General features: G+C 44.0%; 1 protein-coding gene across 4 annotated transcripts in view; it reads left to right on the forward strand.

Annotated features, from left to right (window-relative positions):
* Positions 1-19841, forward strand: part of LOC141085188 (Friend leukemia integration 1 transcription factor-like) — a 47546-nt gene that overhangs the window by 15820 nt on the left and 11885 nt on the right. For 2 of the 4 annotated variants that reach the window (XM_073570403.1, XM_073570404.1), the window contains exons 2-3: positions 13290-13474; positions 13959-14116. In XM_073570403.1, coding sequence (XP_073426504.1) covers positions 13290-13474; positions 13959-14116 — 343 coding nt within the window. The remainder of the gene's footprint in view (positions 1-13289; positions 13475-13958; positions 14117-19841) is intronic. The other 2 variants (XM_073570405.1, XM_073570406.1) reach the window with 1 other exon arrangement.

The following is a 19841-nucleotide window of genomic DNA, read 5'->3' on the forward strand; positions in this document are numbered from 1 at the left end:
GAGAGTCTGGGATGGGTTCACACACTGGGAATCTGGGATGGGTTCAGACTCTGGGAGTCTGGGATGGGTTCACATCTTGGGAGTCTGGGATGGGTTCACACACTGGGAGTCTGGGATGAGTTCACACCCTGGAAGTCTGGGATGGGTTCACACCCTGGGAGTCTGGGATGGGTTCACACCCTGGGAGTCTGGGATGGGTTCACACCTTGGGAGTCTGGGATGGGTTCACACCCTGGGAGTCTGGGATGGGTTCACACCTTGGGAGTCTGGGATGGGTTCACACCTTGGGAATCTGGGATGGGTTCACACCCTGGGAGTCTGGGATGGGTTCACACTCTGGGAGTCTGGGATGGGTTCACACTCTGGGAGTCTGGGATGGGTTCACATCTTGGGAGTCTGGGATGGGTTCACACCTTGAGAGTCTGGGATGGGTTCACACCTTGGGAGTCTGGGATGGGTTCACACCTTGGGAGTCTGGGATGGATTCACACCTTGGGAGTCTGGGATGGGTTCACACCTTGGGAGTCTGGGATGGGTTCACACCCTGGGAGTCTGGGATGGGTTCACACCCTGGGAGTCTGGGATGGGTTCACACCTTGGGAGTCTGGGATGGGTTCACACCTTGGGAGTCTGGGGTGGGTTCACACCTTGGGAGTCTGGGATGGGTTCACACCTTGGGAGTCTGGGATGGGTTCACACCTTGGGAGTCTGGGATGGGTTCACACCTTGGGAGTCTGGGGTGGGTTCACACCTTGGGAGTCTGGGGTGGGTTCACACCTTGGGAGTCTGGGGTGGGTTCACACCTTGGGAGTCTGGGATCGGTTCACACCCTGGGATTCTGGGCCGGGTTCACACCCTGGAGGTCTGGACTGAGTTCACATCTTGGGCGTCTGGGTCGGTTTAAAACCTTGGGGGTTTGGGGGTCTCGCGAGTCCAAGCTGGGAAGCTGCTGAAACATGTCGTTACCTGTCTTCAATACGTGAAATTGGCGACTAATAGGCCCAGCAGGACTAATTAAAGGTTAAGGGGCCGCTGCTCATACTTTGCCCAGGATTGAGTGGTACCTACATGACTCCATGTAAGCTGATGGCTTGCTGGGACTTGTAGTGAGGCCTGCAGCCCCCGTTACCATTATCAGGACGGGAGGCCGCTCACCACTTCTTCTCCAGCACAGGAAGCCGCGCGTCCATTGTGATAATCCGCTCTTATCTACAGCTCCAGACGGTAGGAAATTTCCGTCCCAGCATCCGGAGAATCCCCCCTGCACAATCAGGGAGAGGCCTGGACCCAGAGGAATGCGGGATCTGGAGAAACACCCGATCCCCCAATCCTGAGACCCCTGGACCCCAGCCCGCTACATGTGATGCCGCATTACGACCTTCCACGATCGCAAGACGGAGCCGCAAACGATTCCAAATCTGAAAATTCACCGTAGACTTCAATGCAAATCCTGTATCCACAACCCGGACCACCAAAAAGATCCAGGACTCGCTGCAGTGCGACCATATTAGAGATATGAGTCGCCACCGTGCACGACCTACATTTAAGTCTACGGAATCAAAAGTCGCACGCAACCTGCAGCCAAAGATCCATGCGAGTGACGCTGCGGTAGCCGCGTCGTGGTCAGTCAGCCGCGTGTTGCAACTTGACTCCATTGACCACCACCAGACGCTGCGATCTCCATGTCACGCGATACACGGCGCCACGTGATATAGTCATGACTTTGGTCACATGACATTTTTGCCCCCAAACGACCTTTCAGAAATGGCGACTATTGCAAAAAAAAAAAAACTTTTAGGTCGACGTTGCAAATTGCGCTCAACCTTGCCCAATAATGTAAAGACCCCGACATGATGGAATTCGGGTTCCATCGGAGCTCGTTGCAGACATTGCGGACATTTTGGGTTGCGTATCCAACCTGAAAAATGTGACACTTATTGAAGTCCACGCATGTGGCCAAAAATCCATCAGGTTTGGACTTTCTGCGACTGTCGCTCCCGTTACATTGCGATCTTATGGCGTGATGTGACGTGGCGCTTGTCAGTGGCCCCATAGTCCCCAGGGCCCGGGAGCCCAACGTTACCCCCCTGGGGCTAGCACATGTGACTCTTGCCACCGGATGGCAGCGAGATCAGGCAGATGTGCTGGCGGCAGGGCGCGGCGCGGGGGCACCGCCACTTGTGGTTTTTCAGATTTCGTAGCCGGGTCACATATCGTCTGATCGTTTCCTATCATAACAGAATCTTGCAGCCTCCGACCATCGCCCTCTCTTGTCCCCGCCATATAGCGACCCTGTAATTAGTGGAGCAGAAACTCAACATCGTCTGAGCAGTTTTTATTCGATTATTTCGCTGCTGTCACTTTTTTTGCAGTATTTTTCTTCCATCTGGAAACCATCAGCAAGCAGCTGTTGACGCAATCTGTTCATAAAAAGCTCAATCTGACACATGCTAAGACATGCAGGATGATCCCCGTGTTATCAATGCACCTACCCACTGGATGGCAGGGCCGGCCCGAGAGATTACGGCGCCCTAGGCAAAACTATTTTGTTGCGCCCCTACTATTCTTGGCAGTAGATGAAAACTTGGGATAGAAATTTAGGAGCAAAATAAACCACAACAACAATGATTAATTAACTCTCTCCTAACTCTTTAATCTTCTGAGAAGTTGTATAGGACAAATATATACAAAGTAATCAATAACACAAAACAAAAACGACCATAGGTAATTAAAATTTTTGTTTCCTTGCCTTTTTTTTTTTAAAAGGATGACACTAAGTCACCGAGATTAATTTGTTGAGCAACTTCAGATCCTATCGAAATTGTTGCCAACCCAACCAACCTCTCTTGCCTCATATTTGCCCCTAAATATGTACACTTTTCTTTCCATCCCTAAAACTTTTTGCCTTTTGAAAAGATTTTTTATAATTTTTTCTATTTGTTCTCTGGCGCCCCCTGTGGGTCGGCGCCCTAGGCGGCCGCCTAGTTCGCCTATACGTTCGGGCCAGCCCTGCTGGTTGGGTCTGTTTTTTGGCTCTGCTCGATTGAAGTGAACGGGACTGAGCTGCAATACCACGACCTACCAGCGGACAGGTGTGGTGCTGTGTTTGGAGGAAAGCAGCCACGTTTTGGTCTCCATAGATTGCATGTAACCACCCCGCGATAACATGGGGGCACAGGCTGGGCAGGAGCGCTGCTCTGATCGCTTGTGGTTTCCACGCTCTTCCTGTTTACCAGGGAACCTGCTATCTGTTCACTCATCGCCTTTTCACACATCTTTCTATTTTCGTCAGCGCCGTCATTCACATTGAGGGGAAATGACAGTTTCTGTCAAACGGTTACGGCAATGGCGTCCTCGGGGCTGAGAGTACCCGCGTTACCGAAACAACTCCGCTGCTATAATATAGGGCCGCAGTGCAACCACAAGGTGCCGTCATTGTCAAATGCAGGGAATAGCAGGGAGCAGATGAAATCCTCACAGCAGAACAGAGATCTTGTGGGAGGTAAAGAAGGAAGGTAGTAGGGTCCTGCAGCACAGAGTATTTCAGGAGGAGAGCACGCTGATCAAACGAGAAGTCACTTTTTTTAGACTTAGAACATAAGGAACTGTGGGTTTCACAGCAGCACAGAGTATTTAAGAAAAGCAAACTCCGGGAGGACAGTGGGGAGAGGTGTATATAAACTTCAAAACATGAGTGGCGGTATTTCAGAAGAGGAGAGTGCTGTCCTTATGGGAAGTTACATAAGGGAAGAAGTTGGGTTTTCCAGTAGCACAGAGTATTTCAGAAGGGGAGAGTGCTGTCCTTATGGGAAGTTACATAAGGGAAGAAGTTGGGTTTTCCAGTAGCACAGAGTATTTCAGAAGGGGAGAGTGCTGTCCTTATGGGAAGTTACATAAGGGAAGAAGTTGGGTTTTCCAGTAGCACAGAGTATTTCAGAAGGGGAGAGTGCTGTCCTTATGGGAAGTTACATAAGGGAAGAAGTTGGGTTTTCCAGTAGCACAGAGTATTTCAGAAGGGGAGAGTGCTGATCTAGAGAGGTACAAATTCCAAGAAACTGGGTCCCCAGCAGCACAGAGGATGTGAGAAGAGGACTATCTAATACTGTAAAACTCACAGACTAAGGGGCACAAGGTAGAAGTTGGGTCTCCAGCAGCACAGAGGATGTCAGGAGAAGGAGCGCTGTGTGTTTCCCATGGGAGGTGATTGGAAACATTGGGAAGATAGCTTCATATTTAATAACGACATTATTGTACCGGCAGCACAGAGTATTTTAAGAATGACATACACTAATCTTGTAATAAGCAATAGCCTGTTCATAATGGGAGAAAGCAGCAAAAATAAACATCAAGTGGGCAAACGGGAAAGGAAGGGTTAATTCTGGGGACAGTCACTGAGTGACGCGTTTCGACCCCGGACCGAGCTCTTCGTCATGCTGGGTGTGATGCCAGACACTCTGTGGGTCCGATTCTAACCCCATGTCTTACGTCACTACCCAGGCAGTGGCTCAGGCCACCAGCAGTACAGAGTATTTCAGAAACCTTGAAAAGCCAATTACATTAGCAGAAATGGAAATACAGGCAATTTTGCAGAAATCTCTTCCCTTCTGTAGAGAAGACTCTGTGTTCCCTCGGCTACGAGATCATTTACCGATATAGACATCACAGTCATAGTGAAACTCCAATAAAGCAGCGACACTTCTGCTGTAAGAAACCAGAAAAACACGACGAGGCCAGAAAGTGCAAGAGAGCGGATTACAAGCTTGCTGTTTCCATTAACAACCTGCAGAATTGTGAATGCGGCTCTGGAGTATAAAGAGATAGAATGTGTCTAGAACGTGTTGGCGCGGGGCAATAAGATTACCTAGAGATTGTAAAATAGCAAAAAGGTGATGACACTATAGAACAACAGCTTTACCAGGAACTGATCCGTGTATCTAAACAGATCCTGTGTGATACTGTTTGCTCAGCCATGTATCTAATCCTCTTGTGTGGTACTGTCTGCTGAGCTGTGTATCTAATCCTATCCTGTCTGATACTGTCTGCTGAGCTGTGTATCTAATCCTCTCCTGTGTGATACTGTCTGCTGAACCATGTATCTAATCCTCTCCTGTGTGATACTGACTGCGGAGCCGTAAATCTAATCCTCTCCTGTGTGATACTGACTGCTGAGCCGTGTATCTAATCCTATCCTGTCTGATACTGACTGCTGAGCCATGTATCTAATCCTATCCTGTGTGATACTGTCTGCTGAGCTGTGTATCTAATCCTATCCTGTCTGATACTGACTGCTGAGCCGTGTATCTAATCCTATCCTGTGTGATACTGTCTGCTGAGCCGTGTATCTAATCCTATCCTGTGTGATACTGTCTGCTGAGCCGTGTATCTAATCCTCCTGTATTTTACTGACTGCTGAGCCGTGTATCTAATCCTATCCTGTGTGATACTGTCTGCTGAGCAGTGTATCTAATCCTCCTGTGTGTTACTGACTGCTGAGCCGTGTTTCTAATCCTATCCTGTGTGATACTGTCTGCTGAGCCATATATCTAATCCTCTTGTGTGGTACTGTCTGCTGAGCTGTGTATCTAATCCTATCCTGTGTGATACTGACTGCTGAGCTGTGTATCTAATCCTATCCTGTGTGATACTGTCTGCTGAGCTGTGTATCTAATCCTATCCTGTCTGATACTGACTGCTGAGCCGTGTATCTAATCCTCCTGTGTGATACTGTCTGCTGAGCCGTGTATCTAATCATATCCTGTGTGATACTGAATGCTGAGCCGTGTATCTAATACTATCCTGTGTGTTACTGACTGCTGAGCCGTGTATCTAATCCTATCCTGTGTGATATTGTCTGCTGAGCCATGTATCTAATCCTCCTGTGTGTTACTGACTGCTGAGCCGTGTATCTAATCCTATCCTGTGTGATACTGTCTGCTGAGCCGTGTATCTAATCCTCCTGTGTGATACTGTCTGCTGAGCCGTGTATCTAATCATATCCTGTGTGATACTGACTGCTGAGCCGTGTATCTAATCCTATCCTGTGTGTTACTGACTGCTGAGCCGTGTATCTAATCCTCTACTGTGTGATACTGACTGCTGAGCCGTGTATCTAATCCTCCTGTGTGATACTGTCTGCTGAGCCATGTATCTAATCCTATCCTGTGTGATACCGTCTGCTGAGCTGTGTATCTAATCCTATCCTGTGTGATACTGTCTGCTGACCTGTGTATCTAATCATATCCTGTGTGATACTGTCTGCTGAGCAGTGTATCTAATCCTCCTGTGTGTTACTGACTGCTGAGCCGTGTATCTAATCCTACACTGTGTGATACTGTCTGCTGAACCATGTATCTAATCCTCTTGTGTGGTACTGTCTGCTGAGCTGTGTATCTAATCCTATCCTGTCTGATACTAACTGCTGAGCCGTGTATCTAATCCTCCTGTGTGTTACTGACTGCTGAGCCGTGTATCTAATCCTATCCTGTGTGATACTGTCTGCTGAGCCATGTATCTAATCCTCCTGTGTGTTACTGACTGTTGAGCCGTGTGTCTAATCCTATCGTGTGTGATACTGTCTCCTGAGCCGTGTATCTAATCCTATCCTGTGTGATACTGACTGCTGAGCCGTGTATCTAATCCTATCCTGTGTGTTACTGACTGCTGAGCCGTGTATCTAATCCTCTCCTGTGTGATACTGACTGCTGAGCCGTGTATCTAATCCTCCTGTGTGATACTGTCTGCTGAGCTGTGTATCTAATCCTATCCTGTGTGATACCGTCTGCTGAGCTGTGTATCTAATACTATTCTGTGTGATACTGTCTGCTGAGCTGTGTATCTAATCATATCCTGTGTGATACTGACTGCTGAGCTGCCTATCTAATCCTATCCTGTGTATTACTGACTGCTGAGCCGTGTATCTAATCCTCTCCTGTGTGATACTGACTGCTGAGCCGTGTATCTAATCCTCCTGTGTGATACTGTCTGCTGAGCTGTGTATCTAATCATATCCTGTGTGATACTGACTGCTGAGCTGTGTAACTAATCCTATCCTGTGTGATACTGACTGCTGAGCCGTGTATCTAATCCTATCCTGTGTGATACTGACTGCTGAGCCATGTGTCTAATCCTGCGTGATACTGTCTGCTGAGCTGTGTATCTAATCCTATCCTGTGTGATACTGTCTGCTGAGCCGTGTATCTAATCCTATCCTGTGTGATACCGTCTGCTGAGCTGTGTATCTAATACTATTCTGTGTGATACTGTCTACTGAGCTGTGTATCTAATCATATCCTGTGTGATACTGACTGTTGAGCTGCGTATCTAATCCTATCCTGTGTGTTACTGACTGCTGAGCCATGTATCTAATCCTCTCCTGTGTGATACTGACTGCTGAGCTGCGTATCTAATCCTCCTGCGTGATACTGTCTGCTGAGCTGCGTATCTAATCATATTCTGTGTGATACTGACTGCTGAGCTGCGTATCTAATCCTATCCTGTGTGTTACTGACTGCTGAGCCGTGTATCTAATCCTCCTGTGTGATACTGTCTGCTGAGCAGTGTATCTAATCCTATCCTGTATGATACTGACTGCTGAGCCGTGTATCTAATCCTCCTGCGTGATACTGTCTGCTGAGCTGTGTATCTAATCATATCCTGTGTGATACTGACTGTTGAGCCGTGTATCTAATCCTATCCTGTGTGATACTGACTGCTGAGCTGCGTATATAATCCTAACCTGTGTGTTACTGACTGCTGAGCCGTGTATCTAATCCTCTCCTGTGTGATACTGACTGCTGAGCCGTGTATCTAATCCTCCTGTGTGATACTGTCTGCTGAGCTGTGTATCCAATCATATCCTGTGTGATACTGACTGCTGAGCTGTGTAACTAATCCTATCCTGTGTGATACTGACTGCTGAGCCGTGTATCTAATCCTACTGCGTGATACTGTCTGCTGAGCTGTGTATCTAATCCTATCCTGTGTGATACTGACTGCTGAGCTGTGTATCTAATCCTCTCCTGTGTGATACTGACTGCTGAGCCGTGTATCTAATCCTCCTGTGTGATACTGTCTGCTGAGCCGTGTATCTAATCCTATCCTGTGTGATACCGTCTGCTGAGCTGTGTATCTAATACTATTCTGTGTGTTACTGACTGCTGAGCCGTGTATCTAATCCTCTCCTGTGTGATACTGACTGCTGAGCCGTGTATCTAATCCTCCTGTGTGATACTGTCTGCTGAGCCGTGTATCTAATCCTATCCTGTATGATACCGTCTGCTGAGCTGTGTATCTAATACTATTCTGTGTGATACTGTCTGCTGAGCTGTGTATGTAATCCTCTCCTGTGTGATACTGACTGCTGAGCTGCGTATCTAATCCTATCCTGTGTATTACTGACTGCTGAGCCGTGTATCTAATCCTCTCCTGTGTGATTCTGACTGCTGAGCCGTGTATCTAATCCTCCTGTGTGATACTGTCTGCTGAGCTGTGTATCTAATCATATCCTGTGTGATACTGACTGCTGAGCTGTGTAACTAATCCTATCCTGTGTGATACTGACTGCTGAGCCGTGTATCTAATCCTATCCTGTGTGATACTGACTGCTGAGCCATGTATCATATCCTGCGTGATACTGTCTGCTGAGCTGTGTATCTAATCCTATCCTGTGTGATACTGTCTGCTGAGCCGTGTATCTAATCCTATCCTGTGTGATACCGTCTGCTGAGCTATGTATCTAATACTATTCTGTGTGATACTGTCTACTGAGCTGTGTATCTAATCATATCCTGTGTGTTACTGACTGCTGAGCCATGTATCTAATCCTCTCCTGTGTGATACTGACTGCTGAGCCGTGTATCTAATCCTCCTGCGTGATACTGTCTGCTGAGCTGTGTATCTAATCATATTCTGTGTGATACTGACTGCTGAGCTGCGTATCTAATCCTATCCTGTGTGTTACTGACTGCTGAGCCGTGTATCTAATCCTCTCCTGTGTGATACTGACTGCTGAGCCGTGTATCTAATCCTCCTGTGTGATACTGTCTGCTGAGCAGTGTATCTAATCATATCCTGTGTGATACTGACTGCTGAGCTGTGTAACTAATCCTATCCTGTGTGATACTGACTGCTGAGCCGTGTATCTAATCCTCCTGCGTGATACTGTCTGCTGAACTGTGTATCTAATAATATCCTGTGTGATACTGACTGCTGAGCTGTGTATCTAATCCCACCCTGTGTGATACTGACTGTTGAGCCGTGTATCTAATCCTATCCTGTGTGATACTGACTGCTGAGCTGCGTATATAATCCTAACCTGTGTGTTACTGACTGCTGAGCCGTGTATCTAATCCTCTCCTGTGTGATACTGACTGCTGAGCCGTGTATCTAATCCTCCTGTGTGATACTGTCTGCTGAGCTGTGTATCCAATCATATCCTGTGTGATACTGACTACTGAGCTGTGTAACTAATCCTATCCTGTGTGATACTGACTGCTGAGCCGTGTATCTAATACTCCTGCGTGATACTGTCTGCTGAGCTGTGTATCTAATCCTATCCTGTGTGATACTGACTGCTGAGCTGTGTATCTAATCCTCTCCTGTGTGATACTGACTGCTGAGCCGTGTATCTAATTCTCCTGTGTGATACTGTCTGCTGAGCCGTGTATCTAATCCTATCCTGTGTGATACCGTCTGCTGAGCTGTGTATCTAATACTATTCTGTGTGATACTGTCTGCTGAGCTGTGTATCTAATCATATTCTGTGTGATACTGACTGCTGAGCTGCGTATCTAATCCTATCCTGTGTGTTACTGACTGCTGAGCCGTGTATCTAATCCTCTCCTGTGTGATACTGACTGCTGAGCCGTGTATCTAATCCTCCTGTGTGATACTGTCTGCTGAGCAGTGTATCTAATCATATCCTGTGTGATACTGACTGCTGAGCTGTGTAACTAATCCTATCCTGTGTGATACTGACTGCTGAGCCGTGTATCTAATCCTCCTGCGTGATACTGTCTGCTGAGCTGTGTATCTAATCATATCCTGTGTGATACTGACTGCTGAGCTGTGTATCTAATCCCACCCTGTGTGATACTGACTGTTAAGCCGTGTATCTAATCCTATCCTGTGTGATACTGACTGCTGAGCTGCGTATATAATCCTATCCTGTGTGTTACTGACTGCTGAGCCATGTAGCTAATCCTCTCCTGTGTGATACTGACTGCTGAGCCGTGTATCTAATCCTCCTGTGTGACTGTCTGCTGAGCTGTGTAACTAATCCTATCCTGTGTGATACTGACTGCTGAGCTGTGTATCTAATCCTCTCCTGTGTGATACTGTCTGCTGAGCCGTGTATCTAATCCTATCCTGTGTGATACAGTCTGCTGAGCTGGGTATCTAATCCTATACTGTGTGATACTGACTGCTGAGTTGTGTATCTAATCCTATCCTGTGTGATACTGTCTGCTGAGCCGTGTATCTAATCCTATCCTGAGTGATACTGTCTGCTGAGCTGTATATCTAATTCTCTCCTGTGTGATACTGTCTGCTTAGCTGTGTATCTAATCCTATCCTGTGTGATAGTCTGCTGAGCCATGTATCTAATTGTCTCCTGTGTGATAATGTTCCCTCTGCCCTAATGAGGAGGTCTATGGGGTAACATGGGTTTGTGTAACCCAAGGTCTGTGGGGCAACGTCCGCTGGTCTTACAAAGTGAAACAATATGGAGGAGGTGCTGGGTGAGCTCTCGTGGATCTGCAGTCCTGTGCCAGGAAACACAGGGCTGCAGGTGTTACCTGTGGGGTGAATACTGGACATAAAGAGCAATTTCCTGATAAATGATTATTGGAAATCTTTTAGTTGTGACCAAAATTTCTGATGCTGACACAAATGTTGCTTTTCATGTAGTTTTGCTGCTGTGGTTTTTATATTGGCAGTTTGTATTGCATCTGGATTATTATACAAATTAATTGTAAAATAAACTCCTCCCTGTCCTGTTCCTCCTGCTCCCCCTTCTCCTCCTCCTCCCCCTTCATCTCCTCCTGCTCCTGTCCATATATTGCAGTCATCACATTATATAGCACTGTGTACTTACAATTGCTCATTTTGCCTTTCCACCCAGGTAATTATTCTCTTTTCTCTGTTCTATGTAGAAAAAGGAAGTCTCTTGTCCCTGCAGAAATCATTCCCCTTTTCAACTCCTAACCCAGCTGCTTCGTCCTCCCCCTGCCACTGACTTTTGCAGTTACTGATGACTCATTCAGGCAAAATTGACCTCCTATTTCTAAATAAGACTTAGAAAAATTAAGCCTGTCAGTTTTAAATCACATGATAGCGTAGACCTAATAAAAAACTGAAGAATTTGCTGGGTAGAAAGACAAAATGAGCAATTGTAAGTACACTGTGCTGTATAATATGATGACTGCAATATATTAGGATGATAGAAACTTTGATGGGAGGAGGAAGAGGACGAGGTGAAAGAAGGGGAAGGAGGAGTGCTTCTTTAAAAGCGAAAACATTTCCATGGAATTTCACTCCCCCACAAAATGATCTGCTTACATCATTTCAGTGATCATCTCTTAAGTTCAGGAGAAAGTGTTAACGAGGACAAGGCAGCTGATATCACTCTGTGATGCTGATTGACATATAAGAGCAAACTGGTGTCTTTATAATGGGACCTGTTCTTGAAATCATTATTTTCATCTCTAAACCATCATTACTTTGCAGCTATAATTGCTTGTCATTTAAAAGGGCTTTACAGGCAAGGGCATTGTATTTTGTAAGCATTGCTTTGCATGAAAAGGGCTTTATAGGAAAGGGCATTGCTGCTTGTAAGATTGACCGTAAATCAACCATTTATCAAATCATGCAGAAATTCAAAGGCAAATGGTTTAATTGCTATGAAGAAGTCTTCAGGGTGCCCAAGTAAGTTCAGCATGTGCCAGCAAAGTCTCTTAAAGAGGATTCAGCTACAGGATCGGTTACAGGATGGGCTTTATCAGAGAAAATAACCTCACCCCCATCCTCTGGGCTGCAGAGGATGGGGGTGACGTTATTTTCTCTGATGAAGTCCCCATCAGACTGTTTGGAAAATCTAGAAGAATAATTGTCTGGAGAAGAGAAGGTGACACTGCCATGATCTTGTTTCTGCCAGCAGTAAAGCCTCCTGAGACCACTCAAGTGTGGGGGTTTCTCATCTGTGGGGGGGGGGGCTCACTCAATGCTATGAATAAATGTCACAAGGCAAAAGTGATAGGACTCGTTGAACAGAACCGACTATCTGCAGGGCCTTAGCTGGGGGCAATGGGGTCTTGTCTTGCTGCTTTGCTTTTCCCACAGTATTTGGATACAGAGCGATGACATCACAAATTCACAGACACATGACTTCACCATATAACCACGCCATCCTTCCACTACATTTCATGAGATGACATCATGGGGCCTGGGCGTGATGTCACAAGAATGACTTCTTATCAAAAAAAATCTGAAAAGAGGGGAAAAAAAACTTTTAAGTGGAAATCCCTGTTAAGACTTCTGAAGGTCAAGGGTGGAGTAGTAACCCAAAAAGTAGTCTGTGGAATTTCCGGAGATACAAAGAATCGCGATAAAATGTATTTATACTCAGATAATAACTTCTTGAAATTTCTTGGCTGAAGTTTCGGCATTGTTGTCACTTCCCGCGGAAAAACTTCTTTGTTTCACCAGTTTAAGTACTATTTACCTATTTACATGGACTTGACAGTGATCTGGTCACAAGGAGCACCAAATATTGGGGGGGGGCAAAAGCCTTAGAGGAAAAGGAACAAGATAATGTGTTATATGACACCTCTTAGCCAATCAGAATAACTAACTGAAGTCACGTGACACACTTCCTGCTGCTGCATTAAGTAGAAAGAAACCTCTATTAAGGAGTGAGGGTCCGCTGGGTTAGCTTCTTCTTGCTCTCTGATTGAAACCTCTGGGGTGATTTAGGGGGCTCGATTGTAATAATGGGTTTAATTTTTATGAGACATTGTATAGAACAGAGTTCCCCAACTCCAGTCCTCAAGGTCCACCCACAGGTCATGTTTTCAGGATTTCCTTAGTATTGCTCAGGTGATAATTGCTTCACCAGTGCAATACAAAGGAAATCATGAAAACATGATCTGTTGGTGGGCCTTGAGGACTGGAGTTGGGGAACCCTGGTATAGACAACCTACTTAGATCAGGAGATGGTATCCCTTTAACTCATTGAGTGACACCCATAGATATCATTGTGTTGGTTGGACACTATGTATCATCTTCTTTTCCAGGAGGCCCTCAAAGTGGTCACTGAAGACCACCCTCTCTTCACTCCTCTGCTGAAGACAGAGATGCCCGATGAATATTCACCCAGCATTAAGGAACGTGGTGGGAACCTTCCCGAGGCAACATGGATGTCCACCAGTGATCGCCATCAGAACATTAAGCAGGAGTCTGAGGAGCACTCTCAGAACCGGTGAGAGCTGAATGAGTCTAGATATATCTATATACTGTATATTTGTAACTAGAAGTCTTGTAGTTGTTTTGCAAACTTCACAGAACCAAAAGTCAAGAGAAGACCCATCCAAATATCCAGAAGATGTGATGATTCCACCCATGATGAAAGCTGCTACATCTTGGAACATAACAGAAGGATGGTGTCCACTACTCAAGAAGACCGAGCATGGGCTGAGGTGTTGGCGAGGCGTTTCCCAGGCCCAAGTGCTTAGTGCCCATGGTCGGCCATACCAAGTTCTCACAGTGAGGTCAACCCTTGGGGATTAGCTCTTAACATTCAAGAATTTACATTCCCAATGAGGACAAGAGGCTGAGATATCTGGTTTTAGATCTGTAGGAATCCCATCAGCCCTAATGGATCAATGCAACCTCAAACAGCGCCCCTGGTTAAAGTATAACATACAACTCCTTTACAGCATCAATACTTTTCTTCTCTCGTTCAGACTCTCCCATGTTGGGGCACCTATAAATGAAACAGAAGAAGAAAGCGAGACCCCACATACAAATTACCAGACCAACTACCCTGACACCACGAGTAACGGGACAGAGTCGCCGAGTCAAATTAACGGCAATGAGGAAAAGAGGGTGATCGTACCGGCAGGTTAGGAACTAAGTGTAACAGGGAAAATCAAGTTACAGCAGTATTATAGTACATATACAGTATTCTTGTACATAGGGGACAGTATTATAGTAGTTATATTCTTGTACATAGGATTAGTATTATAGAAGTTATATTCTTATACTTAGGGGCAGTATTATAGTAGTTATATTCTTTTACACAGGGGGCAGATTATATTAGTTATATTCTTGTACATAGGAGCAGTATTCTAGTAGTTATATTCTTGTACATAGGGGCAGTATTATAGTAGTTATATTCTTTTACATAGGGGCAGTATTATAGAAGATATATTCTTATACATAGGGGCAGTATTATAGTAGTTATATTCTTTTACACAGGGGGCAGATTATATTAGTTATATTCTTGTACATAGGAGCAGTATTATAGTAGTTATATTCTTGTACATAGGGGCAGTATTATAGTAGTTATATTCTTGTACATAGGGGCAGTATTATAGTAGTTATATTCTTGTACATAGAGGGCAGTATTATAGTAGTTATATTCTTTTACACAGGGGGCAGATTATATTAGTTATATTCTTGTACATAGGAGCAGTATTATAGTAGTTATATTCTTGTACATAGGGGCAGTATTATAGTAGTTATATTCTTGTATATAGGAGCAGTATTATAGTAGTTATATTCTTGTACATAGAGGGCAGTATTATAGTAGTTATATTCCTGTACATAGGAGCAGTATTATAGAAGTTATATTCTTATACATAGGGGCAGTATTATAGTAGTTATATTCTTTTACACAGGGAGCAGTATTATATTAGTTACTGTATATTCTTGTACATAGGGGCAGTATTATAGTAGTTATATTCTTCTACATAGGAGCAATATTATAGAAGTTATATTCTTATACATAGGGGCAGTATGATAGTAGTTAAATTCTTGTACATAGGGGCAGTATTATAGTAGTTATATTCTTGTATATAGGAGCAGTATTATAGTAGTTATATTCTTGTACATAGAGGGCAGCATTATAGTAGTTATATTCCTGTACATAGGAGCAGTATTATAGAAGTTATATTCTTATACATAGGGGCAGTATTATAGTAGTTATATTCTTTTACACAGCGGGCAGTATTATATTAGTTATATTCTTGTACATAGGAGCAGTATTATAGTAGTTATATTCTTCTACATAGGAGCAATATTATAGTAGTTATATTCTCGTACATAGGGGCAGTATTATAGTAGTTATCATAGAATCATATAATGTCAGAGTTGGGTCATCGAGTCCAACCCCCTGCTCAATGCGGGAGTTACTAAGCCATCTCAGACAGATGTCTGTCCAGCCTCTGTGTGAAGACTTCCATTGAAGGAAAACTCACCACCTCTCGTGGCAGCCTGTTCCACTCTTTGATCAACATCACTGTGAAAAAGTTTTTTCTAGTATCTAATCTGTATCTTCTCCCTTTCAGTTTCATTCCATTGCGTCTCGTGTTTCCATGTGCCAATGAGAATAATGATGATCCCTCTACACTGTGACAGCCCTACAGATATTTGTAGACAGCTATTAAGTCTCCTCTTAGCCTTCTTTTTTTGCAAGCTAAACATTCCCAGATCCTCTAACTGTTCCTCATAGAACATACTTGGCAGTCCCCTCACTGTTCTGGTAGCTCTTCTCTGAACTTGATCCAGTTTTTCAATGTCTTTTTTAGAATGTGGTGCCCAGAACTGGACACAGGTTTCCAGATGTGGCCTGACCAAGGAGGAGTAGAGGGGAATAATGGCTTTACGTGATCTAGACTCTACGCTTCTTTTATACATCCCAGAACTGGACACAGTATCCAGATGAGGCCTGACCAAGGAGGAATAAAGGAGGATAATTACTTCACGTCATCTAGACTCTATGCTTCTCTCAATACATCCTAGAACTGTGTTTGCCTTTTTGCTGCTGCATTACACTGTTGACTCATGTGCAGTCTGTGATCTATTAGTATACCCAAGTCTTTTTCACACGTGCTGTTGCTTAGTTCTATTCCTCACATTCTGTAGATGTAATTTTTGTTTTTCTTGCCCAGATGTAGAATCTTGCATTTCTCCCTGGTAAATACCATTCTTTTAGTCGCTGCCCATTGCTCAAGCATATCTAGATCCTTCTGAATCTTTTCTCTATCTTCTCTAGTGTTTGCTATCCCTCCTACATTTGCATTGTCTGCAAATTTGATCAGTTTACCTTCAGTTTCCTTATTTAGGTCATTTATAAAAATGTTCAGGAACACTAAGCTCAAGACAGAGCCTTGTGGTACCCAACTTGTAACACTGGGGACAGGAGAGAGCCTTGTGGTACCCCACTTGTAACACTGGGGCTAGGACAGAGCCTTGTGCCCCCCACTGGAAACACATTTGCAATTGGATGTGCAACCATTTATCACCACTCTTTGAGTATGATCAGAGTCAGTTATGAATCAACCTAACCGTAGCCTTGTCAATCTCATACTTGGTCATTTTTTAAATAAGGATAGTATGAGATACTTTATCAAATGCTTTGCTGAAGTCAAGATATACTATATCTACCGCATTTCCCTGATCCACCCAGTCAGTGATTCCATTGTAGAAGGAAATTAGATTATGGTAGTCTGGCATGACTTGTTTCCTACAACCCCATGCTGGCTCTGGTTAATTACTGTAGTCTTATCCAAGTACTTATATACTGTCTATTTAATAATATTTAATAATGTGTTCACAGATCTTTCCTGGTTTAGAAGTAAGGCTCACCGGCCTATATTTTCCTGGCTCTGTCTTCTTTTCTTTGTTTGAAGACAGAGACAACATTTGCTCTTCTCCAATCTTCTGGGACTTCTGTTCTCCAGGTTTTTTTTCTTAGATTCTCTCTAGTGGTTCTGAAATTTCCCCTGCTAACTCTTTCAGTACCCTAGGATGTAATTCATCTGGACCAGGAGATGTAAATTCATGTAAATTAGCTCAGTGTTCCCTCACCATCTCTCTGTTTATGGATAGTGTGGATTCTTTTATTCCTTCGATGGCACCGTGAAGATTAGTTGATGTTACATTTGCTTTCTTCGAGAACACAGATGCAAAATAGGAATTTAAAGGTTCAGCTTCTTAACATCATATCTGACCACGTCATTTTTCATCCTGTAGAAATCCTATAGCATCTCTGACTTTTCTTTTGCTTTTGACATGCCTCAGAATCCTTTTTTACTGCTTTTGGTCTCCCTTACAAGCCTCACTTCATTACTGGCTTTAGCTCTTCTAACGCTTGCGCTGCAGTCTGTACAAACAGCATTATATTCCTCTTTAGATATGCCCCCTCTTTCCATTTAATATACATTTATTTTTTCCTATTCAACAAGTGATTAAGTTCTGTGTTCATCCAACCTGGTCTCTTCAAATGCTTCCAATTCTTCCTTTTCTGGATTGTTACCGATTGTGTGGTGGCAATTTCATTCAGTAAAATCTCCCATCGTTCTTTGACATTTCTGTCCTTTAGAACATCCAGCCATTGGACCTTTCCTACCCTCTGAGTCCAGTAAAATCTGCTTTTCTGAAGTCCAACCTTAAAGTTTGACTCCTCGGTGGCAGATCCTCTTGTTCTCTCTTCTACCTTTTCAAAGATAAAGTTGTCAGCAAGAGAAAATAAGAATTTTCTGGACCCATTACTTTTGCCTGAGAGAGATTCCCACAAATATCTGGATAGTTAAAATCTCCCATGATCACTATGTCATACTTTTTTGAGAACAGAGACATCTGATGTAAAAAGAGTTCATCCAAATCTTCAGTCTGACCGGGTGGCCTACTGTATAGTAAACAATTACAATAGTGTCCTTTTTGTTCTTCTCTCATTTTTTTCTTACACAGTTTTTACAGAGCTACCAATCTCTGAAGCTTGGATCTCTGTGAAGATATACAATTTCCTAACATACAATACAACACCTCCTCCCTTCTTGCTAATCCTGTATCTAATAAATAAATTGTAGCCGTCAATGTTTAAATTCCAATCATGTGTATCATCCCACCAAGTGTCAGTGATGCCTATGACATATCTGTTTTCTTGTGTTAGCAGCTCCAATTCTCCTTGTTTGTTTCCCATGCTCTGTGCATTTGTATACACACATTTTAGTTTGTAGTCGGTTTCTCTTGCTCCTCTATTTTCATTAAGTTTTTTTGTTTGTGTACTTTATCTCCACTTCTAATAGCAGGGTTCTGAAAAGAATTCATCAACTGGATGCTTTTTCTTGTACATAGGAGAATTATAGTAATTGCATTCTTGCACATAGGGGGCAGTATTAAAGTAGTTATATTCTTGTACATAGGAGCAGTATTATAGATTTTACAACAGAAAGTATTCAGACCCCTTTAAATTTTTCACTCTTTGTTTCATTGCAGCCATTTGGTAAATTCAAAAAGTTCATTTTTTCTCATTAATGTATACTCTGCACCCAATCTTGACTGAAAAAAAGCAGAAATGTAGATTTTTTTGCAAATTTATTAAAAAAGAAAAACCGAAATATCACATGGTCATACTATAAGTATTCAGACCCTTTGCTCACTCATATTTAAGTCACATGCTGTCCATTTCCTTGTGATCCTCCTTGAGATGATTCTACTCCTTCATTGGAGTCCAGCTGTGGTTTATTTAAACTGATAGGACTTGATTTGTAAAGGCACACACCTGTCTATATAAGACCTCACAGCTCACAGTGCATGTCAGACCAAATGAGAATCATGAGGTCAAAGGAACTGGCCAAGGAGCTCAGAGACAGAAATGTGGCAAGGCACAGATCTGGACAAGGTTACAAAAGAATTTCTGCAGTACTCAAGGTTCCTAAGAGCACAGTGGCCTCTATAATCCTTAAATGGAAGGAGTTTGGGACCACCAGAAGTCTTCCTAGACCTGGCCGTTCAGCCAAACTGAGCATTCATGGGAGAAAAGCCTTGGTGAGAGAGGTAAAAAAAGAACCCCAAGATCACTGTGGCTGAGCTCTATAGATGCAGTAGGAAGATGGGAGAAAGTTCCACAAAGTCAGCTATCACTGCAGCCCTCCACCAGTCGGGCCTTTATGGCAGAGTGGCCCGACAGAAGCCTCTCCTCAGTGCAAGACATATGAAAGTCTGCATAGTTTGCTAAAAACACATGAAGGACTCCCAGACAATGAGAAATGATTTTCTGGTCTGAACTAGAACTTTTTGGTGATAATTCTACGCGGTATGTGTGGAGAAAACCAGGAACTGCTCATCACCTGCCCAATACAATCCCAACAGTGAAACATGGTGGTGGCAGGATCATGCTATGGGGGTGTTTTTCAGCTGCAGGGACAGGACAACTGGTTGCAACTGAAGGAAACATGAATACGGCCAAGTACAGAGATATCCTGGATGAAAACCTCTTCCAGTGGGCTCTGGATCTCAGACTTGGCCAAAGGTTCACCTTCCAACAAGACAATGACCCTAAGCACACAGCTAAAATAATAAAGGAGTGGCTTCAGGACAACTCTGTGACCATTCTTGACTGGCCCAGCCAAAGCCCTGACCTAAACTCAATTGAGCATCTCTGGAGAGACCTGAAAATGGCTGTCAACCAACGTTCACCATCCAACCGGATGGAGTTGGAGAGGATCTTCAAGGAGGAATGGCAGAGGATCCCCAAATCCAGGTGTGAAAAACTTGTTGCATCATTCCCAAGAAGACTCATGCCTGTACTAGCTGAAAAGGGTGCTTCTACTCAATACTGA

The sequence above is a fragment of the Dendrobates tinctorius genome, unplaced genomic scaffold, assembly GCF_039654945.1.
Source record: "Dendrobates tinctorius isolate UK_male_01 unplaced genomic scaffold, ASM3965494v1 ptg000028l, whole genome shotgun sequence".
NCBI lineage: Eukaryota > Metazoa > Chordata > Amphibia > Anura > Dendrobatidae > Dendrobates > Dendrobates tinctorius.